A 21,937-nucleotide genomic window follows, 5' to 3' on the forward strand; every position below is an offset into this window, starting at 1 on the left:
GAACTTCCAAGCGCAGGGATGGGAACAGGAGAATTTTGGGGCTGGGCTGCTCTCCATTCTTTGCTCAGTAGCGTGAGGAGAGGCTGTGGGGCTGGCTGAGCCGAGGAGGAGCAGGATGGAGTCCTTTCTCAATGTTTTTATTTTAAGGCGATTTAGGGAAAAACGTGCCTTCAGAGCGCGTCCCCCTGCCTGCAATGCACCTCCCGACCGGCAGGGGGCGCAGTTGCGAAGCGTGATGCTCAGCCCGCACCGGAAGTGCTTCCCTTCCTCCTCTCCCCGCCCCGAGGCGGGCGGTACCATAGAGTCGCCGGCGCCCTTCCGTCGTGCTGGCGGCCATGGAGGAGGACTACGAGGCGGTGCTGTGCGTGAAGCCGGCCGTGCACGTCTACCGAGTGCCGCCGAGGGCCTCCAACCGCGGCTACAGGTGCGGTGCGGCGCCGGGGGGTGGGCCTGGTGCGGCCTTGGGGCTCTCGCAGGCAGCCAGGCCCCGCCGTTGGGCTGCAGGCCACTCAGCCCCGCTGCGAGGGGAAGTTGAGGGTTGTTGTGCCTGGAAAAGAACGATAGAATCGCTGAGGTTGGAAAAGGCCTCCGAGATCATCGAGTCCCAGCGGCCGGGAAGGCTGCGGGAGGGCTTATAACGGCCTTTCGGTGCCTGCAGGGCTGAGAGGGAAGCCAGGAAGGGCTCTTGGACAGGGTTTGGTAGTGACAGGACGAGGGGAAATGAAGTAGGGAGAAATTCTTCACCCTGAAGCGATGATGCCCTGGCATAGGCTGCCTTGGGAGCTGTGGATGCCCCTTTTTGGATGTATTCCTGGCCAGGCCGGAAGGGTCTTGGGCAGTATGAGCTGCTGGATGGTGTCCCCAAGATGGGAGATTTCCAACCCAAACCACTCTATAATTCTTTGAAAACGGAGATATTCCACAAGGATCCCCTCACCAGTGTGGCTTGCGTTGCCCTAACGCTGTTTTCAAGCTGGTGATTCCGCAGAAGGGGAAGTGAAACCTTTCTGTACTGTGCAGTGCAGAACTATGGGTCTGGCCCCCAATGCTTCTGCAAGTGGTCAGCAGATTTGGGGCGAGTTGCGAGGTCTCGTGATGTGTGCTGCCTGTCTGCAGCAAGCCCAGGTGCAAGCAGGTTCCCTCACATGCTATCTTACTTTGTGAGGCTTTGTGATACGTTACCATGCCATAAAATTGTCTCATTGCTGCTGCCTGAGGACCGCAGGGGCACCCAGAGGTCGGTCACCTTTTCCTCTCCCTGCAGAGCTGCGGAGTGGCAGCTTGACCAGCCAGCATGGAGCGGCAGGCTGCGCATCACCGCCAAGGGCAAGACTGCCTTCATCAAGCTGGAGGACAAAACCTCAGGTGAGGAGGAGGGGCTGCAGCAGAACGGCTTTCCTGTCACCCCAGGGGGCATTGGGCTGCTGGCGGGGCAGACCTGAGCATGGTGTCACTGCAAAGCAGCTGTGTGTTGTTTTTTGAATCCATCTGCTGAGCGTTAATGAGCTGGTTTGTCACCTCCAGAGTGTGGTGCCATGTAGCACCAGATAGTGGGAGGCTCCTTTGTTGAGCACTGGTAACTGAGCCAGGAAAAGCGTTCGTGCCTATGGCTGGGGAAGCTTTATCTGGTGGAATGAAATGATGTGGATCTGCCAAAATAAGGCAAGCAGGATCTTATCTCTCTTCCTCCAAGCTTCCTGTCATCACAACAAGTCACTTGGCCAGTTTTTCCATCTCCTGGATTCTTAATTGCCTCCCAAGCTGCTGCTGCAGAGGAAGCGGGTCGTGTTTACCCATTTCTTGCATGCAGGCTGCTGCCTTTATGTTCATCCTCACAGCAAGGAGAGTGGCATTGATGTGCTGCACTGGCACGTTAACTCACAGCTGCTTCTCTTTTTTCAGGAGAGCTTTTTGCCCAGGCCCCCGTGGAGCAGTTCCCTGGCATTGCTGTGGAGAGTGTGACAGACTCCAGCAGATACTTCGTCATCCGGATCGAGGATGGCAACGGTGTGGTGCTGCTTTGGTGCTGGCAGACACAGGCCTGGGGGGGAGCAGATCTTGAAAACACTCAGAGCTTGTTCTGAGTTCTTACTGGTGAATGATTCGTGTGGTTGAGAGCTAAATAGTCCCTGCCTGCAGTGATGAATGGACAGATCACCTCTTCATGCTCTGCCTTTTGCTAGTAAAAAAAAAAAAGCTAAAGTAGGACTGTCACTGTGATGCCAGCCTCCGTGTTGATTCACTTATATGAATTTGAAAGCTGGGTTTTGCTAGTTCTTTAAATCCAATCAAGCTGAAGTGATGATGTAAACACAGCTTTGCTGACTGAAAGCGTGGCTGCTGTTTTCTTCCAGCCTCACGTTACAGCCCTGCTGACAGTGTAACACTGCTTTCCCTGCTTGGAACTTGCTGGCTGTTCCTTTCTTTGTAGAAGGAAGAAAGAAGTGCAGCTCCAATCCACACCTCAGCCCTGCTGTCATCAGAATTCCTCTCAGCTCCAGCTGGAGGAGCTGACAGTCGCAGGGCTGTGAAATTGGCTGTCCCCCCACTTCTGGGCTGCATCCCTGGCTTTTACCCTGTTTTGCATTTCTAGCCTTTACTCTTCCTCATTCCCCAGGCCGCCGTGCTTTCATTGGAGTTGGATTTGTGGATCGAGGGGATGCTTTTGACTTCAACGTCGCTCTCCAGGACCATTTCAAGTGAGTTGCTGCCTCTCCTTTTGTCCTCTTGACTTGCTGGTTCCACGTGGCGGCTGCAGGTGTTCGCTCCAAGTGCTGGGGGTGAGGGAGCTGTTTGCTCCTGGTTCCCTGTGCCCAGTTCATTTGAATTGAAGCGTAGTGCAAAGAGGGCTGCAGCTTACGAGTCTTTTTCTTTCTTCCTGCCTTCCTGCAGGTGGGTGAGGCAACAGAACGAGCTGGCCAAGCAGGCTGAAAACCCTGACCAGGCACCCAAACTGGACCTGGGCTTCAAGGAGGGGCAGACCATCAAGCTTAACATCGCGGTGAGGTTTTTTGCTGCTCCAGATGTTTCCCCTTGTACACTTTATAACGTATAAAAACGCTGCCCTGTGGCTTTGGTGATTGTCCTGAAAGACTGAAAGAGAAACAGCACCAAAACCCTTCCTTTTTTTTTTTCTTTTTTTTGCAGCGTTTTGGGAAATGAAAGCATCAAGAATGTTCTGTTAGCCTCTTTTGTCAGCCTCATTTCTTGTTAGCTGTGAAACACTGCTTCTGAGAGATGCAGACTCCAGCCAAGCTGTCTGCCTTCACGCTCAGCCCTCACAATCTGTTTTTCCCCTCTGCTGTGGTTCGTGGCATAAGAGGAAGCGGTGGCTTTCTCATGAAATCCCCTTGCTAAAGGAAGCCTGGTGCAGTGCTGTTCATGCCCTTGCTGCCTGCAATGATTTGTAGCGGGGTGTCTTATGGTTCCCAGTCACAGAACCTGGTCTGTGGCTACGTGGTGGGGATTCACAGATGAAAACATCTGTGCTTCAACACCTGTTGCTGCACCAGGAGAACGTAGCACAGCGATCTTTTTCCCCCAGAACAAAGCATCTGAGCTGCTGGGCTACTTGAAAGCATTGGTTGGGAGGAAGAAGTAGAATCACGCTCTGGTTCTGGATTTAAACGTGGTTCCACCTGAAGTTTCCCTCTCTTGTCTCCTTTCAGAATATGAAGAAAAAGGAAGGAGCAGCAGGGAACACCAGACCACGTTCTGCAGGCCCTGGGGGGCTGAGCTTGCTCCCACCACCTCCAGGAGGAAAATCTTCCGTGCCAACTCTTCCTTCTGGGGAGCAGCCACCATCTTCACTTCCCCCACCTACCCGGCTCCCTGGTACCCCCATCACAGGTCTGTGTCTTACAGAAATGGCTGCAGGGCTCTTTAGATTCAGTTTGAACTGTTGAGATGCACATAGAAAGACCTTGACGTTCCTCTTGAGCTGCAGGAGGAGAAGGTGCTGAAGCCCTGTTGGATGAGGGGAACTGAGGCACTGAGGGGAATGGGATCACAAAGCCATCCTGCTTGTCTTAATGTCCCCTAACTGTTCAGAGCTACTCTGTGTTTCATGATTGTTTGGGAAGCACACATATTTTGCAAGCTGAAAGCACAGCATGTTTAGAAAGTCCCTGCATGAATCCTGGCCCTCCTACCTGGCCTGTGACCATCTGTGTGCAGCACTGCAAAGTTCATCTTAAACCCCAGTCAGGTTGGAACGGTGAACTGACTGCATTCGAGCAGTGGGTGTGTGGAAAAGCAAAATAGCATCTTCTTGAATGCAGAGAATCTGGGAGGAATCATTGTCAGTAACAGTTTTCCTTTTTCTCCTCTCTCTCTGGCTCCTCTGGCTGCTGCAGACTCCCTGCTGTCCTGGCCACAGCCCGCTGCTGCTCCCTCTGCCCCTGCCACCGACGTTTGGGGTGACTTCACCAAAGCTTCAGGGTGAGGCCACGTGGGGTTTGCAGGTTGCTTGGGCCAATGCCTGCAGCGTTAGAACCCAATCCTGCTGGTTTTACTCTCACTAAAATAAGATTTTGAAAGGTGAGAAGCTGCTGTGCCTGGCCGTGTGTGGGGGGGAGTTATGGATTGGCACCAGGCGACCTGTGCTGCCGCTCCTTTTAGTGTCTGATCCCTCCTTTGTTAATGTCTAAACCCTCTTTTCTCTGTGTCCAAACTCTCTTTTTCTCTCTCTTTCTCTCTTCAGGTCAGATTCTAACCAGGCACAGGCAAATGCAGGCTGGGTGCAGTTCTGAGCCAGCTCCTCACAGGCACTGGAGGAAGATTGTGCCAATTTCTGCAGGACCAAAGCAGCAGTGGGAAGTGCTCCTGCTGCTTAAGGACGCCTCACTCGTCACTTATGGTGGCATTGTACCCCCCTGGCCCCCTCTGACAAGAAACAAGACCCCAAAATCTGATGCTGGAGTAGAAAAGCAGAAATTGGTGCTGGTTGACCAATGAACACGTGCCTTACCAAATTCCACGCCAGCACCCTCAGAGCTGGGGGCCTTTTCTGGGTATTTTGTGCCTGGATCACTGCAAACCGTCGAGGCTTCAGTGACCTTTCTTGTGTCTTCTTTCCTTCCTTTCTTACTGCACTAGCAGGGCTGCAAAAATGTGGCAGCTTCATGGCACCCCATGTCCCCTTGGTGACGTGAGAGTGCTCAGGGCACTGATAGAGGACTCAGCTGGCAGCTCTTTTGCTGCCCAATTTGGGCATTTTTCTCTCAATTCTGATGCAATAGAGGTGGGTTGAGGTGTGCAGCACAGAGCTGCCCCTGGCACCATCTCCACTTTCTCCTCATGCATTTGGGCCACTGAAACCTTTCAGTCTGGCAGACGGGGGGGAGCATCCTCCTGGAGACTTCTTGTGTGCAAGGCCTTGTTTTGTCTGCTGCTGACAATGTGCTTCCAAGGTGCTGAGCATCACCCCTGATATTTCCAGCACTCCCTGCAGTGTGGGGGGTGGGGAACACGACTGCTGTGTGCAGCTAAATGTGAGCACAGTGCTGGAGTTCCTGTTTTCCTGCTCCAGTAAGGTTGGTTTTTGGTGTTTTTTTTCCCCCTCTATTTCCAAGAGAGATTTGTATTCGTTTTGCAGAGACTTTATTATTGGAATATATGCAATGAAAGACAAACTTGGTCTCTTGAACCGAGCTGGGGTTGAGATTCCTCTTTGAAAAAGCTCCCAAGTATTTTCTTACCTATTTATATTATGGTGAAGGCCTTTCACAGTACAGAGTTGTGCTATTTTTTCAGTGTTTCAGACTCAATTATTATTTCCATTCTCAACTGGACGGGTGAGCATTTCCATTGCAGAGCTTTCGCTTTGCCCTGGCAGCTCGCAGGGCCGGGTGAGAGATGCCACACTTCCAAGGGAACAATAAAATCATTTTGATGCCAGGTGTGACGTTTTGCAACCCTGAGATCAGCCCCTGTGTGCTCAGGGTGGGACCGTGGGGCTTCCTTCGAGGTGGGGATTTGATGTCGGGGTGGTTTTGTGCTTTCCCTCCTTCTTGGTGCTGGGGAAACAGCGAGGCACAACACATGGCTGTTGCTTAGCAGTGGCTTTGAAGCCCTGTGGGCAAAGGAGGTAAGGAATCAGGAAAGTAAACGGGACAGCTGAGGACTTGTGGCCCCAAAGCCCATCAGGGAGCCTCGGCGTGGCTCTGGGGTGAACATCTTCATAAGCCAGGCTGTCCCAGCAGCGCTGCAAAGCCTCAATCCTAATATCCTCCAATAATCCGCGGCTCAGCTGGGAGGAGAAAAGGCATTTGCTCTTCCTGAGGGGCAAGCAGAGGCTGGGCAACGCTGGGAGGGCAAACCCGCATCCGACGGTCCGCAGAGGGAACGCCTTCAGTGCGGTGTTGCCCCGCAGCCCCTGCTGAGGATGCACGTTTGGAGCTGGCATCGATTTGTTGGCGCGTTTCTCCTTTCTGCCCTCGGGGGGAGCAGGAAGCGGCAGCTCGCCGTTACCCCGCACTTCAATTCATTGATCGCCCGGGGTCTTTCTTTTCCACGTGGCAGTGAACTGCATGATTTATGGAGCGGCTGCCGCCCCTTCCCAGCGCCCAGCCAAAGGCTTCCCATAGCAACCTGGCACGCTCCACCCAACGCTTTTTCCTGCCAGTGCCAACTCCTGCGCCTTAATGAGCTTAACGAGGCCGTGCTTCGTTATGGCTTAACGAAAGGGCTGCTCTCTCCCGGGCTCCTGTGAGATAACAGAGCCCTGAATCTCAAGGAAGCCGAACGCTGCAGCAAAGTGAGTGCATTTCCTCTGCTTTTGGGTGCAGGGCTGCTTGGCGCTGCTGATTTCTTGCAGTAGCAGAAGAATCTTCTTTTGCTCTGCAGGCAAATAGCTTTGTTGCTTGGTTTGAATTGCAAAGCTTCGGTTTTGCAGCAAAGCAGAGCTTGGGGGAGGCATTAGGACCCCTGAGGCACGCAGATACAGCCAGGAAGAGGAGGGTTCTCAGCCTGGGAGGGGAAAATGAGGATTTCAGGCTAATCCCAACCATGCATCCGCTTTCCGCTTGCGGAGCGGAAGCAAAGCCCTAAAAGAGCAGAGCAGGATGGAGGCGCGGGGCTGCTGAAAGCAAAGCAAAGGGGGGGGGAACCCACGAGCGTGCTGGACTGAGGTAGGAACTCCCAGCAGCAGCTGAGATCGTTTGCCGTTGCAAAGACAAAATCTGCCGTGCAGCTGTAATGGCAAAGCTGCGGTTTGTGCAAGCGCGGATTTGCAGCAGGGCAGCTGCTTTTGCAATGGCACAAAGCAACTGTTGCACAGAGGGATGCGGAGTTTGCAGCCAGAGGAGCAAAGCAGCAAAGTTGAGCCTATGCCCTGAGCCTCGTCCCCTCCTGTAGGTTCCATCCCCGAGGCCATGGCCTCGCTGCTGTCCCTCCAGGAGGAGAACCGCATCCTGCAGCAGGAGCTGTCGCGCGTTGAGGACCTGCTGGCTCAGAGCCGAGCTGAGCGCGACGAGTTGGCCATCAAATACAACGCCATCAGTGAGCGGGTAGGTCAGCCACGCACACAGCCCAAAATATGTCTTTTTCACCCTCAAAATGCACCTTTCCTTACCAGCATCACTCGGAGGTGCTGAGGACGCTGCGGTGATGGAGATCCAGCACCCGGCATGCTGGGGCTTGCAGGAAGCACAAAGCATTCCCATTTTATTCATCTCAATGCTTTTTCTTTTTGCAAATGTGGCACTGGGAGAAGAATGAGGGCTTTGGTTGCTCAGGGAGATGCAAAACTCGAGCTGCACCACTCTGGGGTCTGTATGGCTCCGGGGGCTCACACCCCTTTGTGCACGCCTGGTTGCTAAAAGGAGTGAGCCAAGAACCAAAAAGTACCCGCAGGGAAATCACTGCTTCCTGTCCCTCGTGCTGAAAGACTGTTTATCCATTGGCCAACCTGATGCAAACCCAGGTCTGGGTTATTTCCTCCATGCAGCAGCCAATTCCTTATTAGTTTTACGTTGCCATTTCCTATTGCATCTCAAGTGCAAAACATCAGGGCGCCCCTGTGTTGCTTCAACCCTATGGAGCTTTGCAGCATCAAAGGGAAGATGAATTTATCCAAGCTGGGATGCTTGCACCTGGAATGGTTCTGGAGGGGTTGCATCCTCAAAGGGGTGCTGCTGGCTTGCAGCTGGAGCAATCCCTGCGGCTGGAAGCGGGCGAGCAGGAGGTGGCGGAGAGCCGGAGCCTGGCACAGCACAACATCGAGCTGCGGAGGCTGCTGGATGAGGAGCAGGCTGCCTACAAGCGCAAGCTGCAGGCGTACCAGGAGGGCCAGCAGAGGCAAGCACAGCTGGTGCAGAAGCTGCAAGCCAAGGTGGGTGCATACTGGGGACACGGGAACGCTGTGATGGGGAGAGACTGGATGCCATCGCGTTGTCCCCAGGTGCTGCAGTACAAGAAGAAATGTGGCGAGGTGGAGCAGCAGCTGCTGAGGAAGGAGACAGAACTGGAGCAAGAGAGGCTGACAGTGTGTAATGTCCCCAGTGTGTCCCCAAATGTCCCCCACCGTCACCTGCATGCAAAGGGAACGATGTCTCCGCAGAGCCAGCCAGAGGAGGAGAGCCCCAACGAGCTGGAGAACGCGCTGATCCGGCTGGAGGAGGAACAGCAAAGGTGTGAGGGGTTCCCAAGTGGGGCTGGTGGCTGTGGGGACCTCCTAGCATCATCCCCAGCCCTGTGTTGCCCAGGAGCTGCAGCCTGGTGCAGGTGAACTCGATGCTGCGGGAGCAGCTGGAGCAGGCAAACGTGGCCAACGCGGCACTGAGCGAGGACATCCGCAAGCTGACAGCCGACTGGGCACGGGCACGTGGAGAGCTGGAGCAGCGTGAGGCCCAGTGGAGGAGGGAGGAGGAGGTCAGGGCCGAGGGGAGATGCAAAGCAGAGGGGTGCTGCGTGGGGGCCTGAGGGATGCAAAGGTTGCCGGATCATTGGGATTTTGCATGGAGATAAATTTGGGGGGGCACAGGGCGTTGCACAAAGAGGCCAAGCAGAGGGGTGCCGGGATGCAGCGAGGTGAAGGGATGCAAAGTGCAGGACCATTGGGATGTTGGATGGAGAAGAATTGGTGGATGCATGGGATGTTGCATGCAGAGGGTGCTGCATGGAGAAGGAACATTGCGTGGATAATTATGAGGGTGCAGCAGGTGGTGTATGGGGAGATTTGAAGCAGAGGAGTGGAGGGGTGCTGCAGGATGAAGGGTTGTGAGATGCAGAGATGTGGGACCCTTGGTACTTGCATGGAGAGGAATTAGGGGTTGCAGGGAGTGCTGCACAGATGCAAAGCAGAGGGGTGCTGCATGGGGAGGGGTGTAGGACATTGCATGGAGAGGAATTTGGGCATTCAGAGGATGTTGCATGGAGAGATGCAAAGCAGGGAGACAGAGGGAGTGCAGAACCACAGGGTCATTGCACAGAGAAGAATTTGTGGTGCGGGGGGGGGATGCAGGGTGAAGCAACGCTGCATGCAAAGGAATGCAGGGCGTAAGGACATGTTGCACGGAGGCACTTTTGGGGCTGCACAGGATGGTGCATGGGGCAGGACCTGGTGCTGTGGTGATAGCACTGGGCTGCAAAGCTGCGTGACCAGGATCTGCTCCATCCATCCCCATCCCCTCACAGTCCTTCAACACCTACTTCAGCAACGAGCACGGCCGCCTGCTCACCCTCTGGAGGCAGGCAGTGGCCTTCCGCCGCCACTTTGGCCAGCTGCGAGCTGCCACTGAGAGGTCAGCGGGGCGGCGAGGAACGGGGATGGGGTGGCAAGATATGGGCTCACCCTTCTGTTATCCCCCATTCCCTTTGCAGAGATCTGGTGGAGCTGGGGCAGGAGGTGAGCTGTGCCGGCCGTGCTGCCCACGCCGCCTGCGTGCAGCTGGGAGCTCACCTGCAGCTGGCCGAGGGCCGGGCGGGTGCAGTGCAAGAGCAGCAGGCACAGCAGCTGGCACAGCTGGAGGAGCAGCTGGCAGCACGGGGCCGCGATGCTGAGCGGGAGAGGGCGGTGCTGGGGGACAGGTGGGGTGCTGGGGGATCCTGTAGGGTGTTACTGGGTGCTACGGGGTGCCGCCGGGTGCTTTGGGGAGCTGTGGGATACTTCAGGCTGCCGTGGGGTGCTACAGGGTGCTGAGGGATGCGGTGGTGTTCTGTGGGTCGGTGCAGGGTGTTAAAGGATGCTACGCTGTGTTATGGGGTGCTGTGGGATACTATAGCTTGCTACAGGATGCTGTAGGGGTGACAGGGCGCTGTGGTATGCTATGGGGTGGCACAGGAGCTACGGTGCTGCACAGTGCCATGCAACATAGCGTGGTTCTACGTGGTGCTGAGCACCAGCCCTGCTGGGCACCATCTCACCCAGGCTGGCGGAGCTGACAGCAGCCCTGCAGCAGCTACGGAAGGAAGGTGGTGAGAAGGAGCGGGCAGTGCAGGCTCTGACAGCACAGCTGCAGAAGATGGTGAGCTTGGATCGTTGTGTGAGATGCACACTGCACACCAAGGCAGGTCGCAGTGTGTGATGCACACCGGGGCGTTTTGCAGGAGGCCTCTCGTGCTCAGGAGCCGTCAGCAGAGGAGGTGCAGGCATTGCGTGCAGAGCTGGAGCTGCTGCACCAGACGCTGCAGGACATCACCCAGGTGCTCCCACTCTGCACTCCCAGCGCTACCGACCCCTCCGTGCCTCAGTTTCCCCTCCTGCAGCAATGACGCTGTCCCTGTCCCTTGCAGGCAGTGCTGGCTGATGACCATGGATCCTCCACAGGGCCCCCCAGGCTCCCTTGCCGCAGTCTCTCTCCTGCTGCTGCCGCAGCCACGCTGGGAGCTGTGCATGGTGCCCTGCGCCGGCGGCACATCCAGCTGCAGGTGGGTGAGGGAGGGGGAACGATGGCAGACAGACACGGGGATGGATGGACAGACAGGTGGATGGATGGATGTGGGAATGGACAGATGCGTTGGCGGATGGACGTGGGGATGGATGGATGGACATGAGGATGGATGGATGGATGGATGGATGGATGGATGGATGGATGGATGGATGGATGGATGGATTGACATGGAGATGGATAGATGAATTTGGGGATGGACAGATGCATGGGTGGGTGGACGTGGGAATGGATGGGTGAATGGGTGGATGGACAGACATGGGGATGGATGGATGGGTAAATGGATGTGGGGAGAGATGGATGTGGGGATCGATGGGTGGATGGATGGGTGTGTGGACTGATGGGTGCAAGCATAGAGAACGGATGGAGTAGAATGGCAGATGAACGTGGAGATGCACAGATGGGTGTGGGAACAGATGGAAGATAGGGGATGGATTGATGGGAGGATGAATCATCGAAGCGAATCATTAAGTTTGGGGAAGACCACTAAGATCATCTAGTCCAGCTGTTAAATGGAGGATGGAGGTGGATGCATAGAGGAGAAAGGAAGACTGATGGATGTGTGGATGGCTGGATACTTGGAGGGCAAATGGAGGGGAATAGAGGGCAGATGGAAATGGGGACAGATGGATGGGAGGACAGAAGTGAAGGTGGTTGGAAGAGGATGGAAGGATGGAGGATAGGTGGAAGGGTGGAAGAAGGGAGATGATAGGGAAAGAGCTGGAGGGAAGGTGGATGGATGGAGTGTGCATGAATGGAGGGGGATAAGGGATAAATGGGTGTGGGAATGGATGGAGGGGAAGATGGATGGAGGAGGAGGAATGGGAATGCATGGACCATGAGTGGAGGAGAATAAAAGCTGGAAGGATGGATGGTGGAGGAAAGACAGATGGAAGATGAGTATAGGGTGAGTGGATGGGCAGAGGATGATGAAGGACGGCCACTGTCCCCCCACCCTCAGGAAGCCCAGGATGTGTCAGGGAACCTGCGGAGGGAGCTGGGGGACAGCGAGAGGCGGCGGGCTGCCCTGGAGCAGCAGCTGGAGCAGCTCAGCACTGAGGCTGGGGGCTGCCGGCAGGCACAGGATGAGGCCGTGCGTGAGGCTGCCCGTCTGCGTGCTGACGCCGAGCTCCTGCGCAGGTACTGCTGTCCATCTGTCCGTCCGTGCGTCACATGCACCCATCTCCATGCATTTGTCCATCCCCACGTGTGTCTGTCTGTCTGCAGTGAGCAGGGCCGCGTGGAGCAGGCGCTGGTGGCAGAGCAGACGCGGGCAGGAGCTCTGCAACGCAGCGAGGCTGAGCTACAGCTCCGGGTCCAGGAGCTGGAGGAGCAGCGAGATGAGGCCAACCGAGCAGCAGAGGCTGCACGACAGCAGCTGGAGCACAGGTGGGGACCTGCAGCTGCTGCAGAATAAAGCTGTTGCAATGCCACCCCTAAAGTGGGTGCTGCACCCCTCCAATGTGTGCTCCCACCCTGGGTGCTGCAGCACGCAGCAGCTGGAGCAGCTGGAGGGACAGCGGGCAGCAGGGCAGCAGGAGCTGCTGAGGGCACGGGAGGAGCTGAGCCGGGCACAGCTGGAGGCAGAGGTGGCACGAGGCGAGCAGGCAGCGCTGGGAGAGGCGTTGGCACAGGTGAGTGACAAAGCCCCAGTGTCCTCAAATCACCCCCACATCCAAACCTTTGTAGTTCCGTTGTCTGGAGATGTCTGCACCCCCTAACTCCCTGCATCTGCTTTGGAGACGCCTGTGTCTCCAACTCCTTCCCCCATGCGTCCCCAAAGCTGTTGTGCATTCTTCCTGGGGCCGTCTACATCCTCAACCCTCATATGCATCCCTAAACCCAATGAGTGTGCTCCCTGGGGGCATTCAGTTCCCCAAAACCAATGTGCAACCTCCCCAGAGCCAAGCACATCCCCAGTCCCATACATCTCCCCAAACTCCAGACACATTCACCAAACCCTTACTTCTCCTCTTTGGAGGCATCTGCATCTCTGTGCCCCAGATCCATTGTTCCTCATCCCTGGGGATATTTGCACCTCCAAACCTCATGTGCATCCTCCCTGGGGACATCCAGGTTCCCAAATCCCACATGCATCCTTGCTGGGGCCATTCACATCCCTTAACCCCCCCCCCTTTGGACATTTCCAAGCATCACTGTGCATCCTTGAACTGCACGCACATCCTCAGCCCTGTTGTCCATCATCAAACCCAATAGACATCCCTAAGCCCTATTGTCCATCCTCAAACCTCATGCTCATTCCCAGACCCTATAGTCCATCCTCAAGCCCCACGGTCATCCCCAAGTCCCATTGTCCAACCTCAAACCCCATGCTCGTCCCCAAGCCCTGTTGTCCATCCTCAAACCCCACGGACATTCCCAAGCCCCCTCAAACTCCGTGCACATCCCAAGCCCCACATCCATCTCTCTGGGCACCCACCAGGCACAGGGCAGCAGTGCAGAGCTGGAGGCAGCGCTGCGGGACGCCCGCACGCAGGAGGCCAGGCTGCGGGATGCTGCAGCACGGAGCAGTGAGCTGGCTGCCAGCCTGGCACGGGACAAACGGGAGCTGAGCCGGGCGCTGGCAGGGCTGGAGGAGCAGCACGAAGCTGACGGCGAGGCCAGGAGAGAGCTGGAAGGACTGAAGGCTGAGCTGGGGCGGCTGGAGCGCAGCTGCAGGGATGGAGAGGCTGAGAGGATGGAGCTGGAGCGGGGACGGAGAGCGGCGGAGAGGAGCTGCGAGGGGCTGCAGGCTGAGCTGCGGGAGCTGCGCGGGGAGCTGCAGAGAATGCGGGAGCAGCTGGGGCAGGTGTGGGGTTTGGGCAGCTGGGAAAGGTGGGGAGGGTACAGGGGCAAATGAGAGGATGCGTGGAGTGAGCGGGAGGATGCAGAGGGCAATTGGAAGGACGCATGGGTGAGGGTGCTGGGGCAATTTGGTGGGTGCGTGGGGTGGCTGGGAATAACGAAGAGGATGCGGAAGGCATTTGGAAATGATGGGGAGAATGTAATTGGGATAGCACGTGAGGCAGTTGGGAAAGATGCATGAGGGAAGTGGGAGAGGATGCAGGGCTGGCAGACCGTCCCAGCGGTACATGCATCACCTGGTGCTGGTGCAGGCTCAGCAGGAGCAGCGTGCAGCAGGGGAGGCACTGATGCAAGCACGGGGGGAGCAGCAGCGGCTGAGCGCAGAGCTGGAGCGCACCATGCAGGAGCGAGAGGGGCTGGCCAAGGATGGGGCCAGCCTGGGGGTCCAGCTGCACGCCGCCCAGCGTGACGCTCGTGACCGTGCCCAGGAAGCCGATGGGCTCAGGTTGGTGTGGCCGGATCCGTGTGATGTTCCATCCTGCTGATGTTAGGCAGCGCGCTGCCACGGTGTCCCTGCAGGGCTGAGAAGGCTGTGCTGGAGACGAACCTCTTTGAGGCACGGGAGCAGCTTGGGCAGCTGAGCACGAGCAGGCAGCAGCTGGAGGCCGAGGCACGGAGCCTGCGGGTGGCCAGGGATGGGCTGCTGGGTGAGCAGGCAGTGCTGCAGTGGGGGTCACATCAACATCTGCTCTGGTTGGGGGTGGCCGCATCACATCCTTGGCCATGCCGCGTTAGCCACTTACGTTCTGAGGCTGCTATCGTTGGCCTCATCACTGACCTTGCTCAGTTTTGGGGCTGTCGCCTTTGGTCACGTCACTTCTCTCTCAATTCTGGGTACTTTGATCCCTCCATTCCCATCACTCCCCACTCGTTGTGGGGCTGGCAGAGGAGCTGGGTGCAGCGCGGCAGCGGCTGGCAGTGGCACAGGAGGAGGCGGTGGCCCTGCGCAGGACCCAGGAGGAACACAAGGGAGAGATCAAGCAGCTGCGGAGTGAGAAGGTGGGCACTGGGGGGCTGTGGGGTAAGGCTGATTTGGGGAGGCAATGCTGGCTTTAGGAGGATGGTGATGCATTTGGGTAGGAGCTCCGATTCTGGGTAGTGATGCTGTTCTGGGAAGCCACGCTGGTTGGGGGTCTTGATGGTGATTTTGAGGAGCACCTCTGATCTGAGGGAGTAACTCTGATTTTGGAGTGACTATTCTGAGTTGCCCTCAATTTGTTGTCAGATTTTGGGGTGACACCAGTATTGGAGCAACGCCATTTCTTGGAGGGGGGGGGGGGGTAGCACTGCGTTGCATCACAGGATGGCGCATATTTTGGGTAGCGATGCTGATTTGAAGGTGATGCTGATATTGTTTGGGGTGGCACCGATTTTGGGGCAGTGCTGAACGGTGTTGATGCTGTTTTGGGGGCACTGCAGGAGGAGCTGGACATGGAGCGGGGCCGGCTTGCACGGGAGCAGCAGGAGCTGGCAGCAGAGGTGGCAGCAGCACGGCAACAGCGGGATGAAGGGGTGCTGCGTGCCGAGAGCGAGAAGCAGCAGGTGGGTGCTGGGGGGTCCCTGCTGTGTGCCTGCTGCCCCCGCTGAGCGCATCCCTGTGCAGGCGCTGGCGCTGAAGGAGGAGGAGAAGGCAGCACTAGCAGGAACGCTGGCAGGGCTGCAGCAGAGCCTGGCTCAGGCTACAGCCGAGCTGGAACGGCAGCGACACGAGAATGCGAGCTGGCAGCAGCAGCAGCAGGTGGGTGCATAGCACAGGCACCCCAATTGCAATCCCTGTGCTTGGGCATCCACCCTGGATGCCCTATTCCCATTGCATACCCTCCATCCCCATTGCAAATCCCCTACACCCGTTGCCACCCCTTCACCCTTACTGCAAACCTTCCCCTCCCTCTTTGAGCCCCCAGCCCTGCCCAGCAGTGCTCACCCCACCTCCTGCAGCATCGCTCGGCGGAGCTGCGCTCCCTGCAGGCACGGTTGGAGGCAGCAGCAGAGGCCCACGCACGCGAGGCCGCGGCTCTCCGTGAGCAGGCAGTGGCAGCATCCCAGCAGCGTGACAGCGCCCTGCGTGATGTGAGCCCCCCGTATCCCTTCCCATCCCTGCTGCACCCTGGTTGCTCCGTAATCCCACAGCATCCCCCGGTGCAGGTGGAAGAGGCGCGGGCGCAGCTGGCACTGGAGGCAGAGGCACGGGCAGCGAGGCAGCAGGCGCTGCTGCGGGCGCAGAGAGAAGCACAGGAGGGACGTGAGGGGTGCGAGGAGCAGCGCAGGATGGGGATGGAGGCACGCAGGGCACTGGGTGATGCTGCCAGGGAGCAGGAGGCGCTGCGGCGCTCCAACCAACAGCTGCGGGCGGCACTGCGGCACAGCGAGGGGCAGCGCATCAGGTGTGGGTCAGGGTGATGCTCAGGGTCAGGGGGTGTTTGGGGCTGGGGGTGTGCTTGGGGTCAGGGGTGATGTTTTAGGTTTGGGGGTGCTTGGGTTTGGGGGGGTGTTTGGGGAGGGGAAGGATGCTCGGGGTCCATAGGGTGCTGAGGTTGGGGGACACCTTGGATGGAGGGTGATGCTCGGTGTTGAGGAGATGCTCCAAATGGGAGCTGTGTGGGGTGGTGAAGTTCTTTGGAGGGGGATGCTCAGGGCTGGAGGAAGCACAGGAAGGATGCAGTTTTGGAGAGACATGGCACATTACTGTGCCAAGGTTGGGGTGCCCTGCCTAGACCTCACCACCCCGACATTCCCACAGCCTGCAGCGTGCAGCTGAGCAGCAGGAGCAGCGGCTGGCGCTGGCAGAGGACGGGCAGGCAGCGGCAGGCAGGGAGGCAGCAGAGCTGCGTGCCACCCTCCGTGGGCTGGAACGTGGCCGCCTGGATGCCCGTCGTGAGCTGCAGGAGCTGCGCCGCCAGGTGCGGGGGGAGAGGGGAACACAACAGGGGGATTCCCTCACATGCAGCTTAAATCACAGCCTCCCCTCGTTGCCTCGCTGGGGCAGGTGAAGATTCTGGATAGTGAGAACAGCAAGAAGAGCAAGGAGGTGGAGGAGCTGCGGGCGCGTGTGGCACGGGAGGAGCAGCATGAGGAGGAGAGGCATCGTGAAGCCTTCGGCCTCAGGCAGAAGATGGTGGAAAGTGAGGCTGGCGTGGAGGCCACCAGGAAGGAGGTAAGGCTGCTCGAGCCCTCCTTGTCACCCTGCTCAGTACCCCATGTCCCTTGGTGGCCCCACAGTGAGTGCCCTGTGTCGCTGGGTGCACCTGCTGCTCAGTCCCTTGATGCCACACCTGTCCCCATCACCCCACATTCAGTCTTCCATGTCCCCATAGCCCCACTGCTCTGTGCCCTGCATCCCTGGATGTCCTCCTTATGCTCCACCCTTCACGCTCTGGACGTTCCCCAAACCAAATCGCTCCATCCTTCGCCTCTCTGTCCCCCTTTTGCTTCATCATCTACATCTCTAAGCATCTCCCACGTCTCTCCATCCCATCCCTGCTTCCCCACATCCCGTTGCTCCCCAGCTCCAGCAGCTGCAGCGCAGGCTGGCAGAGAAGGAGGCGGATTTCCAGCAACGGGAGCGGACGCTGTCGCGCAGCCTGGAGGATGCTCGATGCCATGAGAAGAAGCTGCTGGCTGATGCCCGCAACCTGCGGCTGAAGGCAGAGGCAGCACGCAGTGAGGCAGCAGAGCTGAGCTTGAAGCTGAGCGCAGCCGAGGGTCGGGCACAAGGGCTGGAAGCTGAGCTGGCACGGGGTGAGGAGCGACGGCGTGATGCTGAGATGAGGCTGAGTGGGCTGAGCTCAGCCCTGCGCTGCACCGTCGGTGTTGGACGGGCACATGGAGGATCTCCAGGCAAGGGTGAGGATGGCACAGGGTGTGGGGGGCACTGGGCTGGGTGTTGGGTGCTCTATCCAGCTGTGCATCCTTCTCGTGCCACCCTGCCTCTTCCCAATCCATTCTGTTCCCCCTTGTCCTATTTTGTCCCCTCCTGTAGCTGTGTCCATCATGCATCTTCCTGTCCCTCCTGTGCAACTCTCTCTCATGTCACCCTGTCCCTCTCATCCCACTATCCTTCCCATGCCCTATCCCTTCCTGACCCTCCCCATCCCTCTCATCCCACTCTATCCCTTCCAATCCCTCCTCATTCCACCTCATCCCTCTCACCCCACCCTGTCCTTGTCCCACTTTGTCTCCTGCCATCCTGCCCTGTCCCCTCTCTTCCAGCTGGACCCAGGAAGGCGACACGCACCCCCTGCTCACCCCCAGACCCCAGTGCAGCAGCTGACCCCGAGGCAGTTCGTACAGCCCTGCAGGATTTCCTGCGCCAGCTGCAGGATGCCCAGCGGGATAAGGTATGCCCCTCACCCCCTCCCCAAGGTGTGCATCCCCAACATATGCCTTTCTCACCCCATTTTCTCCCCCAGGACGAGCTGCAGGTGCGGGTGTGCAGCCTGAGCAAGCAGCTGGCTGAGGCAGAAGCGCAGCGAGACAGAGCACTGCAGCTGCAGAAGAGATTGGCTGAGAGCAAGGAAGGTGATGGGGCAGCTATGGGGTGGGTTTCCCTCAGTTGGGTGCTGCACAGGAGCATCGCTGCCTCCCTGTAGTGTGTGGCTGCTCAGGATGTGGGCACGTTGTGGGGCTGTGAGGGTGACAGATTGTGGGGTGAGGTGATGGTGCTGCACTCAAGTGCTGCACGTTTCCCCCAGATCATAATAGAAACATAAAAGAAACCCCATAGGAGCAAATAAACCTCTACACCCCTGGAACCGGGACAACCCCAGTACGAGCAGTCAGCCCCCTCCTTGTGCATGCCCCCGAAACCCCAGTGCATGCCTCGAAAGCACAGAGGTTTGCAAACCCCGCTCTGGCTGTGGCAGGGTGGCGGGGCTCCGAAGGCAAGCAGGCAGCACTGCTGCTGCAGGAGGAGATGCTGCAGCAGGGTGAGGGCGAGCGCCGGCTGCTGCTCGAGAAGGTGTCAGCGCTGGAACGCAGCTTGCACGCTGCTGAGGGCGAGCGCCGGGCTGCCCAGGTGGGCATGGGGGGGAAAAACCCTCCTCTCCCTCCCTGAGCAGCCTTTCTGCTGCCTTGCATACAAGCTGCGTGCAAGATGTGCACAGATTGCAAGCATGTTGCATTAAAGTGCATGAGAGGCGCAAGGGAGGTTGAATGCAAGATGTGCAAAAACTGCATGTATGCTTCTTACAAGCTTACACGTGCAAGCTTCCATGAAAAGCAAGTGTAAGCTTCTGGCAAGCTGCCTACAAGCTGCCTACAAGCTGCCTGGAGTCTTGCATACAAAATGCACACAAACTGGATGTAAGCTGCTCGCAGGCTGGCACACAAACTGGCCACAAGGCGCTTGCAAACTTGTACACAAACTGCATGAGTGCTGCTTGCATGCGCGCGCAGACTGAAACCTTGCATTCATGCTGGTTTCACGCCTGAAACCAGCTTGCACGCACTGCTCTGTCTCTTCCAGGAGAAGCTGAGTGCACTGCTGGCAGCCAAGGACCATGCACAGGGCACAGCGGGGGCCAACACCAGCACAGCCCTGCAGCAGCGACTGCAGAAGCTGCAGACTGCTTTGGCTGCGGGCGAGCTCGACCACCGGGCGCTGCAGGTGTGCAGGAGCACCTCGGGGTGCAGTGGGGACCCATGTGGCCTTGTGTCACCATGCACGTCCCCACGCAGGAGATGCTGGATGCTGCACGTGAGGAGCGCGGGGTGCTGCGGGAGCAGCTGCGGGCGCTGCAGGAGGAGCGTGCGGTGCTGGAGCTGCGCAGAGAGGAGCTGGAGGCGCAGGTCCAGCAGCTGCAGGAGGTGGGAGAGCAACAGCAGCTGTCCTGTGACCCACACAGCTCCCCCATGCAGCTCTTTTTACTCTGCTGTGCAGCACCCTGTTGCCCCATGCACTTCCCTATTACTCTGTGCAGTACCCTGCACCCCTTCCAGCACCCAGTTACCCTATGCATCACCCTAATGCCCCATGCATCACCCTATTACCCTGTGCAGTACCCTACCACCCCATCCAGCACCCAGTTACCCTATGCATCACCCTGTTGCCCATCCAGCACCCAGTTACCCTATGCATCACCCTGTTGCCCATCCAGCACCCAGTTACCCTATGCATCACCCTAATGCCCTATGCATCACCCTATTATCCTGTACAGTACTCTGCACCCCTTGCAGCACCATCACCCTGCGCATCACCTTACTGCCCCATGCATCACCTTCTTACCCTGTGCAGTACCCTACACCCCTTCTAGCACCCAGTTATCATGTGCATCACCCTACTGCCCCGTGTATCACCCTATTACCCTATGCATCACCCTGTTGCCCCATGCATCGCCCTCTCACCCTGTGCAATACCCTACCACCCCTTGCAGCACCATTACCCCACGCAGCATCCTATTACCCTATGCATCACCCTAGTGCCCACACAGCACCTTCCTGCCCCATGCATCACCCTATCACCCTGTGCATCACCCTATCACCCTGTGCAGCAACCTATAGCCCCGCACCACACCATATCACCCTATAACTCCATGCAGCACCCTACAGCCTTGCTCCCATTGCAGACACAGCAGCAGCAGGACGAGGAGGAGGCGGCGGTGCTGGGGGGGCTGAGGGCAGAGCAGCGGGGGCTGCAGGAGCGCGTGGGCAGCCTGCAGCGTGCTGTGACCCAGCTGGAAGCTGAGCGGCGTGAGGCTGAGCGCTGCGCCCTGCGCCTCGAAAAGGACAACAGTGCCCTGAAAAGAACCCTGGAGAAGGTGAGCACCCACCACCCTGCCCTGCACCCTTGGGTGGGCACTGATGTGCAGCCTTAATGCTGGAGCCATAAAACTGCAGTGTCGTTGTTCCACGCGTGACGTAAATGATGCACGCCTCTCTGCTGTGCAAACATGTGTTTATGTGTTTGCTGTGCACAGAGGAGCAAGGTGTACAACAAAGCACAGCATGCACACGTGAATACATGTGTATGTATGTATAGTGCACAGAGCAAGGAGCAAGTGCAACAGAACATGCAGATGCATGTATGCATGTGTATAGAGAGAGAGTGCATTGCAGCAAGGTGTGCAGTGATGCACAGCATGCATGTGTGTATTTTGTGCACTGGAGTAAGGCATGCAGCAACAGCACACATGCATGCATCTACACATATATTGTGCACTGGGGGCAATGCTTGCAACAGTGCACGTGTGCATGCATGTATGTGTGTGTGTTGTGCACCGGAGCAAGGCGTGCAACAGTTTGCATCCTCACACAGGTGGAGAGGGAGAAGCTGAAGACGCACGAAGCCTCACTGAGGTTGGCTCTGCAGAAGGGCCGCCTGGACCGCTCTCTGGGCACGTCGGAGCAGCAGCTGGCAGAGGCACAGCGACGCATTCAAGTGCTGCAGGCGGGTGGCCCCGGGGTGCTGCCTGCACCTTAGGTTGCACGGTGGTGGAGCTGGGCTGTTTCGGGGCTCATCCCGCTGCGTGGAGATGCTGCTGCACGCACGGGGATGCTGTTGGGTTTTTCTTTGGGGTGATCCCTCTGTTCTCCCTCCCCCCTACCCCAGGCACAGGTCTCAGCGCTGGAGCAGAGCTCTGGGGTTGCACAGAAGCCACCAGCACAGCATTGGGGGGCACAGGAGTCTCGCCGTCACCCCCGCAGCATTTAGGGCTGAGAGCAGCACCAAAAATCTGCTCAACGTTCCCAAATCCCACTCGTTTTTCTTGATCAAGAGCAGCACTTCGCCCCCTGAGCCACCACTATTTTTGATACTGCTTGGTTTTTTTTCCCCCCTTCTTTTTCTACGGCATTTCTATAACCAATATGTGGAAAGATGTTTTTTAGCCCACGTGGATGTGATGGGAGCACTGGGGCTCCCCAGACTGGTGCTGACCAGGGTAAGCATCCCTACGCCTGGATCCCACGTGGCACAGGGGGGTTCCTCTCTTTTCTACTGCTCTTTTTGGAGGCTGGTTTGATATCGGTGCTATGGGCCAACCCAACGTGGCCCCATCCCCTCTAAGCCTCCATTAAACGTATGGAAAGCCAACCTAGTGACACTTATTGGGGTTTGGGGTGGAGGGTTTGGGAACCAGCTGCTCAAATTGGTGCCCATCAGGCCCCATGGCATTTATTAGCATCATTATTATGTGACCTATGTGCTGTTAATGTTAATATCACACACGCTATAGAAGATGGCTATA

General features: G+C 57.6%; 2 protein-coding genes across 7 annotated transcripts; both read left to right on the plus strand.

The window, feature by feature from the left end:
* Positions 1-286: 286 nt before the first annotated feature.
* On the plus strand, positions 287-5,898 carry NECAP2 (NECAP endocytosis associated 2). Its single transcript, XM_052691577.1, has 8 exons — positions 287-424; positions 1,265-1,365; positions 1,903-2,007; positions 2,618-2,699; positions 2,893-3,001; positions 3,669-3,849; positions 4,356-4,440; positions 4,703-5,898. Exons 1-8 carry the CDS (start codon positions 336-338, stop codon positions 4,749-4,751), a joined length of 801 nt encoding a protein of 266 aa, XP_052547537.1. The 5' UTR covers positions 287-335; the 3' UTR covers positions 4,752-5,898.
* Positions 5,899-6,012: 114 nt separating this feature from the next.
* On the plus strand, positions 6,013-21,783 carry CROCC (ciliary rootlet coiled-coil, rootletin). 6 transcript variants are annotated; one of them, XM_052691571.1, is made up of 33 exons: positions 6,013-6,757; positions 7,357-7,508; positions 8,147-8,332; positions 8,402-8,485; positions 8,561-8,631; positions 8,706-8,871; positions 9,637-9,743; positions 9,823-10,029; positions 10,370-10,466; positions 10,549-10,644; positions 10,735-10,869; positions 11,851-12,029; positions 12,117-12,278; positions 12,379-12,523; positions 13,333-13,698; positions 14,006-14,199; positions 14,274-14,401; positions 14,641-14,753; positions 15,174-15,296; positions 15,358-15,492; positions 15,693-15,824; positions 15,900-16,138; positions 16,495-16,654; positions 16,741-16,908; positions 17,261-17,597; positions 17,964-18,091; positions 18,164-18,272; positions 18,617-18,768; positions 19,219-19,359; positions 19,431-19,559; positions 20,318-20,509; positions 21,007-21,138; positions 21,301-21,783. In XM_052691571.1, exons 2-33 carry the CDS (start codon positions 7,374-7,376, stop codon positions 21,400-21,402), a joined length of 4,950 nt encoding a protein of 1,649 aa, XP_052547531.1. In that variant the 5' UTR covers positions 6,013-6,757; positions 7,357-7,373; the 3' UTR covers positions 21,403-21,783. The 6 variants fall into 6 exon arrangements, 4 of the variants coding, with proteins under 4 accessions (XP_052547531.1, XP_052547532.1, XP_052547533.1 ...); XM_052691572.1 differs by lacking the exon at positions 6,013-6,757 and adding an exon at positions 6,800-7,130 and having other exon boundaries at positions 17,261-17,591; XM_052691573.1 differs by lacking the exon at positions 6,013-6,757 and adding an exon at positions 6,800-7,130 and having other exon boundaries at positions 21,007-21,171; positions 21,301-21,403.
* The last annotated feature ends 154 nt before the right edge of the window (positions 21,784-21,937 follow it).

Source organism: Tympanuchus pallidicinctus, unplaced genomic scaffold (genome assembly GCF_026119805.1).
Source record: "Tympanuchus pallidicinctus isolate F22 unplaced genomic scaffold, pur_lepc_1.0 scaffold29, whole genome shotgun sequence".
In the NCBI taxonomy this organism is placed as follows: Eukaryota; Metazoa; Chordata; class Aves; order Galliformes; family Phasianidae; genus Tympanuchus; species Tympanuchus pallidicinctus.

Coding starts and splice junctions, on each gene's coding strand:
- NECAP2 (XM_052691577.1), top strand. CDS start 336: ATGGAGGAGGACTACGAGGCGGTGCTGTGCGTGAAGCCGGCCGTGCAC. Junction 2,700..2,892: donor GCTCTCCAGGACCATTTCAA/GTGAGTTGCTGC, acceptor GCCTTCCTGCAG/GTGGGTGAGGCAACAGAACG. Junction 4,441..4,702: donor GACTTCACCAAAGCTTCAGG/GTGAGGCCACGT, acceptor TTCTCTCTTCAG/GTCAGATTCTAACCAGGCAC.
- CROCC (XM_052691571.1), top strand. CDS start 7,374: ATGGCCTCGCTGCTGTCCCTCCAGGAGGAGAACCGCATCCTGCAGCAG. Junction 10,030..10,369: donor AGGGCGGTGCTGGGGGACAG/GTGGGGTGCTGG, acceptor CATCTCACCCAG/GCTGGCGGAGCTGACAGCAG. Junction 18,769..19,218: donor GCGAGCGCCGGGCTGCCCAG/GTGGGCATGGGG, acceptor TGTCTCTTCCAG/GAGAAGCTGAGTGCACTGCT.